Source organism: Argiope bruennichi, chromosome 10 (assembly GCF_947563725.1).
Source record: "Argiope bruennichi chromosome 10, qqArgBrue1.1, whole genome shotgun sequence".
NCBI classification, from domain to species: domain Eukaryota; kingdom Metazoa; phylum Arthropoda; class Arachnida; order Araneae; family Araneidae; genus Argiope; species Argiope bruennichi.
This window is the reverse complement of record NC_079160.1, coordinates 108,494,777-108,505,628: the sequence shown is the minus strand read 5'-3', so window position 1 is coordinate 108,505,628 and position 10,852 is coordinate 108,494,777. Positions and strand designations below refer to the sequence as shown.

Sequence of the window (10,852 nt, the reverse complement as noted above, 5' to 3'; positions counted from 1 at the left end):
AGTTGTTCCGGTTATCACACCGATGTTGTGTAAGCGGAGACTAACAGTTGTTCCGGTTATCACACCGATGTTGTGTGAGCGGAGACTAACAGTTGTTCCGGTATCACACCGATGTTGTGTGCGCGGCCATTAAAATGTTAAAAGAATACGCAAACACAAAAGAAGAAACCATCATGTGAACAATCTTCATTGTTTTTTATGTTTTTTTTAACTATGATAAATTCGATAGTATTTCTTTAAACTGCTATTTTGAAAAAGAATTAACGACATATTAAAAATAGGTTTCCTATTGAAATAACTCAGTCATTTTCATTTAAATTATGTTTCTGAAAAAAAAATGCATTACTGTATGCGTTACAAAAGTACTCTTTATTTGTAGTATATAAAAAATTTATTTAAATAGTTTTCTGCAGAAAACAACTTAACGTATTCATTCCAAAAATAATCTTTCTTTTGCATGGATTCGATTGTCTCTTCAAATCAAAGTTTTGAGAAAATGCTTTGATATATAAAACACAAAGTCACAGTTTATGGTTTGTATGAGTTCCATAATGCTTCTTCAAACTATTTCTATCAAAAAAATCCTTCCTTGCATATAATACAAAAATAAGCTTTGTCTTATGTATGGATTTGATAATGTTTATTCAAATCATATTTGCGAAAAAATGCTTTGTGGCATACATCACAAGAATGAGATTTTCAATTTGCATGCGTTCGATAATGGTCAGCCAAATTCCATTTCAAAGAAAATCCTTTGCCGCATATATCACAAGTATAGGATTTTTCATTAGTATGTGTTAGATAATGCCTATTTAAATTACATTTCCGAGTGAATTTTTTACTGCATACAATACAAGAAAAAGGTTTTTCGTGTGTGTGGATTCGATAATGGTCATTTAAATGACTTTCACGAGAAAATTTTCTACAGCATATATCACAAGAATACGGCTTTTCATCAGTATGCAATTTATGGGATTTTCGATTTGCATGCGCTCGATAATGGTCATTCAAATAACGTTTTTGAGAAACAGCTTTGCCACATATATCACAAAAATAGGATATTTTGTTTGTATGAATAAGATAATGGTCATTAAAATTATATTTCAAAGAAAATCTTTTACCACATATATCACAAGCATAGGGTTTTTCTTCAGTATGTGTTAGATAATGCCTATTTAAAATACCTTTCTGGGCGAATTCTTTATTGCATACAATACAGGAAAAGGGTTTTTCGTGTGTATGGATTCTATAATGCACATTTAAATGAGTTTCACGAGTAAATTTTTTACTGCATACATCACAAGAATACGGCTTCTCATCAGTATGCGTTCGATAATGCTTGTTCAAAGAATATTCGGAAGAAAATTCTTTACTGCATGTATCACACGAATAGATTTTTTCTTTTGTATGAGTTCGGTAATGAACTTTCAAATTCTTTCTTCGAGAAAATTCTCTTCCGCATACATCGCAAGAATAAAATTTTTCATTTGTATGAGTTAGAAGATGGTCCTTCAAACCATTTTTCCAAAAAAATTCTTTACCGCACACTTCACAAGAATAGAGTTTTTCTTTAGTATGAATTCGATAATGCTTAGTCAAATTACCTTTCAGCGAAAATTTTACATGGCATATATCACAAGAAAAAGGCTTTTCATTCGTATGACTTCGATAATGCCTATTTAAATCACCTTTCCGAGAAAATTCTTTGCCACATACATTACATGAATGCGGTTTTTCATTTGAATGATTTCGACAATGACTAATTAAATTACCTTTCTTAGAAAATTCTTTGCCACAAACATCACAGGAATATCGTGTTTCATGTTTAGGAAAACAAGAATGCTCACTCAAATCCGCGTTTTCGGAAAATTCTTGACTGCATACATCACAAGAATAGAGTTTTTCATTGGCATGAATCGGATCATGCCCATTTGGATGGTATTTGTCAGAAATTTCTTTATGGAATACATTAGAAGAAAACAGTTTATCATTGTTATGAGTACAATAATGCTTATTAAATGGTCCTTCTGGTGAAATTATCTTACCAGAGACATCACACGTGAATTGTTCGTTAGTAAATAATTCTGGAGTTTGTACATTTGTACCAACACTGGTTTCCTTATTCCACGCATCCCGAATAAAGTGAGCCTCATTTTCTTTGACAGAAATCTCCATCCTCTATTCATTAATTTTTGAGTGTGTAGGAATATACTGCAACTGAAATTCTGACAGCAAAAATATCTTTGGGCACTGCTTTTCATGTATATCTATTCAGGATATTGCTCTTTTTAGTTAAAAATAAATTTTTTTCTCTTCATTGCATCAATTCCTCTTCTAAAGTCATCTGGAAAGAAAAAAATTTATATATATATTAGCAGCATTATTTTACCAGTAAAATTTAAGCATTTAATAATGATTAAATTTTAAAATTTAACGATTATTTAATCATTATGCAAAGTAAATTATTCAAGACATGAAAATATACATTTTTATACATGAAAAAATACATTTTTTTCAAATTAATGAAATAAGTTTCAAAACAACTGAAAACACTCCGCATAACTGTAACTATTTGATATATATATATATATATTGTTACAAAAAATTTTCTTCTATAAATACCGCTAATCAGTCGTAATAACGCAGCACAATTAATTGCTATAGTTCAGCAGCTTTCTTGCTGTCTAATCCTCCAGTTTCTCTACGTGTCGGCGACTCCGACTCTCACCACACATCGCCTCTGACTATACACACACTTCCTCCGACCCACACATCTTTTTTTGCAGATTCAGATTGCTTGTCTTTTATAGTTCCGGGAGGCGGGGCTGGAATCTTCAGACCAATCAGGGCGTATCTGGGTGTATCTCAGTTATTACTCGATGGATCGTGAAACTTCTAGAACTTTCCGGTATCATCCATTTAGTCGCCAAGCTCAGCACGCACAGTACAGATCTTACAAAGGTTTTAACGATTTTTCCCAGGATGACACAATTCGTACCGGGTAGCAAAATTACAGATTTGTAACAATATATATAATCAGGGTACACACGAGGCCAACAATTGCGTGCAATCAAACGTCATGCCTACTTCAGGAAGATAATGTGACAGCCGCAATTGGACAATGCAAATATTATTCATTTCAGTATTCTGAAACGACCACTTTTCGACGATTGTATTTCATTCAGGGGAGAGACGCGGAAGGATGAGCGCATTTCTGGAATTCTTCGTCATTCTTTGTGTACGTGAATATCGTGTCGTTCCTGAGTATATTATTTTAATTCAGTCTGTGAGTAATCCGAGTTTATTTTATTCTTAAATGTAAACATCCCCCGTCCTTTCATCTTTCCTCTCACCCCTATTTTGACGAATTAAACCCATTCTAACACATGCGCAAAAGCGCGAACGATTTTAGAATCCGTTGTCAAACAATAGTTGTCCCGATGAGGCAGCCATTTCCTGCTATCCCGTTGGGGTCATGTGATGTTCCTGAAGTAAGGCAATAGTTGACCTCGTGTGAACGCTGCTTAACGTAAATGAGAAAGAAATTGCTCTTAATATATGCTGTCGAATGTTAACAGTCAAACGTAAACAAATCGCTATACGAACATTTCGGGTTATTTCATGGAAAGTTTTTATAGCTACATTTAATTCAATGCTTCGCTGTTAATGCAGCTGAAAACTATTATTACAAATTATCTGAATAAGACACTAAAAATATTCACCCACAGGAAGTAATATGTAAAAGAAATAGGCGTCAAACAAAGTTTAATCGAGCGAGAAGATTGGCGAAACTATTTTCAGATGGGTAATCGCTATGACTTAGTTAATGATGATCATATCTATTATCACACAAAAATTATTTTTGTATCATCTTAAAACACAAGAAAATTCAATTGTTAATGATATCAATTTCTGAACTATGTTTTTTTCTTTATTTTAAATAAGTTTTTTTTTTAGAGTAATGCACGATTTGAACAATTTTTAATGTTGCGAAATTCAAACTCATCCACAATTTTTGCCAATGCTAAAATTAAGATTAAAACAAATATTTTCTGTTGGCATTAATCCAAAAATATAATTTTCATTTTTCCTTTAATTCAGTAGTGTTTAAATTTTGTTTTAAAATGTACATGCTTTATAATTTGTTTTGACTTACTCAATTAAATTCATGTCTTTGAATTTACATGAAATAACAACTTGAAATTTTTAAAAACACCGATTCCAAATTAATATTTCACAACACAAAAAGTTAATAACCTGGTCAAACAAACTGGTCGCCCGCAGCGGTTGGTTTCAGAAAATATCCAATTGCACATGCCGACATATTTTCATGCCATTAACAATTGGTTATATTAAGATACCCGCCAACATTGGTTACCCACTCATCAATAGCACTTCGTATTGATAAATTACATATATCGTAATATTAGCAAATTATTCTAGAATAGATTTTTTCCCTATAAATTTTAAATACTTAATACAAATATTATTCAAACTTGTTTTAATAAATATTCATTACTAGGGATTGCAATACCGGTATACCGAATACCGGTATTTTGAGCCATTTGTACAATTTTGTAATACCGGTATTCACAAGTTTAAATACCGGTTTTTCGGTATTTACTAGAAATTTATAAAATTGTCTAAACTGTAAGTTCAGGGATCATAGCAAAATAATATACGTTTTTGTTTTTATGTCTCCCTAACGGGCTAAATTAATTAACTAATTAATGGCTTAAATCTAAATTAGCAAAACATGGATTATCCCTGAAAGAAGAAATTGTATACATAATGACTGATGGAGCAATAGTTATGAAAAAAGTTGGAAAGTTGATTGGTGCAAATCAGAAGTTGTGCTATGCTCATGGAATTCAGTTAGGAGTAATAGATGCATTATACCAAAAAAATAAAGAACAGAAGAATCCAAATACTGTGGATATAGAAACTTCGGATTCCAACTTTGAAGAGAGTAAAAGTGAGAGTGACATTGACAATGTAATTGTTGAAGAACATATTGCTAATGAGGGTGAAATATTAACCCATCAAGAATTGCTTCCTATAATTTATAAAGTTCAAAAAATTTTAAAAAGGTGTTTAAACGTTCCCCTATAAAAGATGACATATTTCTAAAATACAAACTAACTGAAAATAAAATAGAATATATATTAATATTAGATTTTAAAACACGTTGGAACTGTTTACTCCTAATAGCACACATCACACTAGAACAGCACACATCACTATCTGAAGATTATATATTACATTGAAAAATCGCACAGAAGAAAGGCATATCTAAATAGAAAATGTCTTATGGTATTTACATAATTATAATGATTTTAAAAATGAAAATGGAAAAGAAGAAAAGAAAATAACCAATTCAAATCTGATTAAGTTTATAGTAAATTTTCTTAAAATTTGTTACCCGCAAACCTATCCACATTCAAAAGAATTCGGTTCAGTTATCGGAGATTATGATGACACTAATGTCGATAGTGAAAAGGAATTGTCTCTTGAACAAAAATTAGAATTAGCGATAAATAAGAAAATTTCAACGAACCAATATACAATACAGAAATCAGCTATATCCAAAACCATCTGATAAGAAATCGATTGATTTGAAGATGAGGGATTTAGAGGTAAGTACAGTACACTCCCGATTATCCGCGGAATTGGGTGGCGCGGCCGCCGCGGATAACAAAAATCGCGGATAATCCGAAAAAAGCTAAAAACGGGTATAGCAAAAAAGAAAACAGTCATTCCAACTTTGAAAAATCGTTTTATGTACAATAAAACGTAAAATAAACAGCAGGAAATGTTTAACTAACGGTTAATATTTTAGTATATCACTCAAAACTAACCTAAAATGCATTTTGTTAATGAAAACAGAAAAGTGCTTAGTATTTACGAGAGGCGTCAAGGATACACAGAAAAATTAATACATATGTATTGTTTTAATACTGTAATGTATTATGTAATTACAAAAGCATAACTGTAAAACTGCACCTTTTTGAAGAAATCAGTCAAAAAAAAAAAAAAAAAAAAAAAACCTTTGTGCGGCAGGCGCGGATAATCCGCATCGCGGATAACCCGCCCGCGGATAATCGGGAGTCTACTGTACTTGGAAAAAGTATATCGCGCATTGCTAATAGTACCACTAACTAGCGTAGATGCCGAAAGAGCGTTTTCGACAGCTAGTAATTTTTGCACAAAATTACTTTTCAGGCTTAATGACAGTGCAATTGATGCATTATGTTTTTTAAGATCATATTTCAAAAATTTGTATTAGTACCACAGACTGAATAGTGATATTTACAATTTTTTGTGATTTAAATAAATAAGTTGTTCCTTTACTTTTTTGTGATTCTTTATATACTGTTATAGTTTATAAATTACAAATTATTTTTTGTGGTATTTACACTCTTTTATAAAACTGGCAAATAAAACAAAGAAACACCGTTTTTTTTTTTTTTTTTTTTTTTTTTTGTAAAATTTCTAATACCGGTACTAAAACCGGTAACCCGGTATTGAGATCTAAAAAATACCGAATACCGGTATTGAAATTTTGGTCCGATATTGCAATCCCTATTCATTACTGACTAAATATAAAAGTAAAATAATTTCATTTAATAAAACCACACAAGAGTTTGATGATCAAACAAATTAACATGGTTTGTCAGAAACTTGCAATTTTTTTTTTTTCATTAAATAGGAAGCACATTCGATTTTTTAAAAACACTTTTGAAGTCATCATTGTTCGGTTTAATATTATAACAAAATTCCATTTTATTTTAGTTATCAAGTGCGACTCCACTGTTTTTGTATTTACGCTAGAACAAGATATCGATATTCTTTTTATTTTTTTCCTAGAAAAACTATTTTCTCCCTCCATTTTCAAAATACTTTCATCACTTTATTTCTTTGAAGAGGAATTGTTCTCCATTTTTTTAAGCATATACAAAATAAGAAACGTAACAGAATATGCCTACATAAAAGAAGAAATTATCATCTGAACAATTTCTCCATTGTTTCTTTACGTAATTTAAAAAAAACAATTTAGTGATAAATTCTATAGCATTTCTTTAATTTGCAATTTTGAAAAACAATTTAAGACATATTAAAAAGAGGTTTCTTTTCGAAATAATTCATTTATTTGCATTTCAATTACATTTCTAAGGGGAAAAAAAATGCATTACTCTATGCGATACAGAAGTACTCTTTCTTTGTAGTATATGAAAATTTCATTGAAATAATTTTCGGTAGAAAACAACTTAACGTATTCATTCCAAAAATAATCTTTCTTTGCATGGATTCGATTATGCCTCTTCAAATCAAAGCTTTGAGAAAATGCTTTGCTACGTATAGCACAAAATTACAGTTTATGGTTTGTATGAGTTCCATAATGCTTCTTCAAACTATTTCTATCAAAAAATCTTTCCTTGCATATAATACAAAAATAAGCTTTTTTTTATGTATGAATTTGATAATGCTTATTCAAATCATATTTGCGAGAAAATGCTTTGTGGCATACATCACGAGAATGAGATTTTTAATTTGCATGCGTTCGATAATGGTTGACCAAATTACATTTGAAAGAAAATCCTTTACCACATATATCACAAGTATGGGGTTTTTCATCAGTATGTGTTACATAATGCCTATTTAAATTACATTTCCGTGCGAATTTTTTACTGCATACAAGAAAAAGGTTTTTCGTGTGTGTGGATTCGATAATGGTCATTTAAATGAGTTTCACGAGAAAATTTTCTACTGCATACATCACAAGAATACGGCTTTTCATCAGTATGCAATCGATAATGCTTATTCAAAGAATATCTAAAAGAAAATTCTTTACTGCATATATCACAGGAATAGAGATTTTTCTTTTGTATGAGATCGATAATGAGCTTTTAAATTACTTTTCCGAGAAAAGTCCTTACCATATACATCACAAGAAAACTTTTTTTCATTTGTATGGTTTAGATAATGATCTGTCAAACCATTTTTCCAAAAAAATTCTTTACCGCACACTTCACAAGAGTAGTTTTTCTTTAGTATGAATTCGATAATGCTTAGTCAAATCCCCTTTTAGCGAAAAATTTTACATGACATATATCACAAGAAAAAGGCTTTTCATTCGTATGACTTCGATAATGCCTATTTAAATCACCTTTCCGAGAAAATTCTTTGCCACATACATTACATGAATGCGGTTTTTCATTCGAATGATTTCGACAATGACTAATTAAATGACCTTTCTTAAAAAATCCTTTGCCACAATCATCACAGGAATATGGTGTTTCAAGTTTACTAATACAAGAATTCTAGCTCAAATCCGCTTTTTTTGGAAAATTCATGACTGCATACATCACAAGAATAGAGTTTGTCATTGGCATGAATCGGATCATGCTCATTAAAATGGTATTTTTCAGAAATTTCTTTATGGAATACATCAGAAGAAAACAGTTTTTCACTGTCATGAGTACAATAATGCTTATTAAATGGTCCTTCTTGTGAAATTAACTTGCTACAGACATCACACGTGAATTGTTTATTAGTAAACCGATTTTGAGTTTGTACGTTTGTATTTGCATCAATTTCCTTTTTACACACATCACGAACAACAGGAGTTTCATTTTCCGTGGCAGAAATCTCCATCCTCAGTTCAATGATTTTGTGTGTATTAAAATTGAAATTACGTCAGCGAAAATATCTTTGTGACTGCTTTTCATCTATATCTATTCAGCATAATGCTCTGTTGTATTTAAAAATATGTCACTTCATTGCATCAATTCACCTTCTAAAGTCATCTGGGAAGAGAAAATTACATATATATATAGTATTTACAGCATCATTTTACCAGTAAAATTTACGTATTTCATAATGATTCATTTTTCATGAGTCACTGCTTTTTCATGACTCACAGATTTACGCTTTTAGGCAGTTGGATTTTGTAGACATTCAATGTTTTGATTTTATTATAAATTGACACAAATATTTTAACTTCAAGAATATGGCGCAGATTAGCCAAAGATGACTTTTGTGCCATAAAAAATAAACTGAACTCAACTCAACCCAACTCAACATTAGTTACCCAATCATCAATAGCACTTCTTATTGATAAATTACATACAACGTAATATTAGCAAATTATCCTAGAATAGATTTTTTTCCCCAAAAAATTTTTAATACTTTATACAAATATTTCCAAATATTATTCAAAATTGCTTAACAAACATTTATTATTGACTAAATGTAAAAGCGAAATAATTTTATTTAATAAAACCACACAGCAAGAATTTGATTAGTTATCTATTAGTTTCGATTTTACATTACAAATTCATTTTTTATTTTTCTTATATTAAACAGAATCTTTATTCTTCAGCTTTCAATATTTGATGAAACAATGAAAATGGTTTGAATTGCAGTGTAACAATATAATCTTTTGTTTGAAATTAAGAAAAAAATATTTTTCAAAAATTGCAAAAATTCAGGAAAAATTCACACAACTATTGAATTGATATCATTAAAATGACAGTTTTTTAAATTCAGAAATGTGTAAAACTTTTTTTTGTGCTTTGAATACCAAAATTTTGCTTAATTTTTAACTATTTACAATTTTGAAATGTTACGAAGTGCACATTCCAATGCTCTAAAGGATATTTGTCAAGTTCGGCAGCTCTAAATCAACCATATATATTCACATTTTTCACTTTCTAAAAAGTCAATAAGTATACTCAAACTCTTAAACAAATTTCTACTGGAATATATCACTCATCAGTTGGATTTTGAATTGAAAATGTGATCATTTTGCAATACATTGATACGTTTCAATCTATTATTGAGGAAATGCAAAGAACTAAAAAATAGTCTTCCTTTTTTTTTGTCGTTTACATTGTATTACAAACTTTTCTCGTATATATTATTAGATTTTAACTTCCATGTTTTTTAATCTTGGTTTTTCCACATGATTTAAAAGAAATTTATACTTTAATTATTAGAGCATATATTTGTATTGTTAAATCACAATAGGATAGCTTAAATAATTTTTATTACATGTAAAAAATAAACAGCATAGTATTCCAGTAATGTTAAAATTTTATCATTTTTTCAGAATTAATTTAAATACATAATGTTTCCCACAGAACAATGCCAAAAAATTAAAATTGTATATAAAATAAAATAAAATGACCGACACATCCATCTTACATGTTTCATATTGCAATAAAAACATAATTTACCTGCTTCCTAAAATTAGCAGCGCTTTCTTGGAGCGAAATACACAAACTATTTTTTATTCCCAAACAGCTGATTCAATAATCATTGAATATTATTATCAAGTTATCAGAACCTGCAGGAAGTGATCATCTGACTTGACTTACATGTAAAACTCATTAAAAAAATATATAGCAATAAAAGTTGTTAAAAGTGTCAACTATATAGTTTGTTTACATTTTTGGTCATTATCTGAAAAGCACCGCATGGCTCTATTGTGGAAATGTATAGCACAACAGTACGGTTTAGTATAAACTAATCCACTCTATGAACGTTCAATTTTTCATCTGTTTGGATTTGAATGCATCATGATGGTTCAAACTGTTCTTAACCGACGATGTAAACGGTTGCAAAACGGATTAATACAAGAACCAATCACCATGGAGAAGGAGAAATATTTGAGCTTCTTTTATTAGTTGCCAGGTTTAATACTAACGATTGTTAAAATGAATACTTAAATTTTTTTTACTTATTTTGGTATTTACATTTATTGTTTTAAGACAAAATTTCAAAATTTTTCTTTTCAACATTTTTGAAATTCAATAGTAAGGCAACTCCTAACATTCCTTAATCAAACTAA

General features: G+C 29.9%; 1 protein-coding gene across 1 annotated transcript; it reads right to left on the bottom strand.

Annotated features, from left to right (window-relative positions):
* Positions 1-431: 431 nt before the first annotated feature.
* LOC129987963 (zinc finger protein OZF-like) lies at positions 432-10,598 on the bottom strand. Its single transcript, XM_056095987.1, has 2 exons — positions 10,239-10,598; positions 432-2,344 (listed from the first exon to the last, which is right to left on the bottom strand). The coding sequence occupies exon 2, from the start codon at positions 2,173-2,175 to the stop codon at positions 700-702; it is 1,476 nt and encodes a 491-aa protein (XP_055951962.1). The 5' UTR covers positions 2,176-2,344; positions 10,239-10,598; the 3' UTR covers positions 432-699.
* Positions 10,599-10,852: the final 254 nt, after the last annotated feature.

Bases quoted from the DNA above. Each gene is read 5' to 3' on its own strand.
- LOC129987963 (XM_056095987.1), bottom strand. From the start codon at position 2,175: ATGGAGATTTCTGTCAAAGAAAATGAGGCTCACTTTATTCGGGATGCG.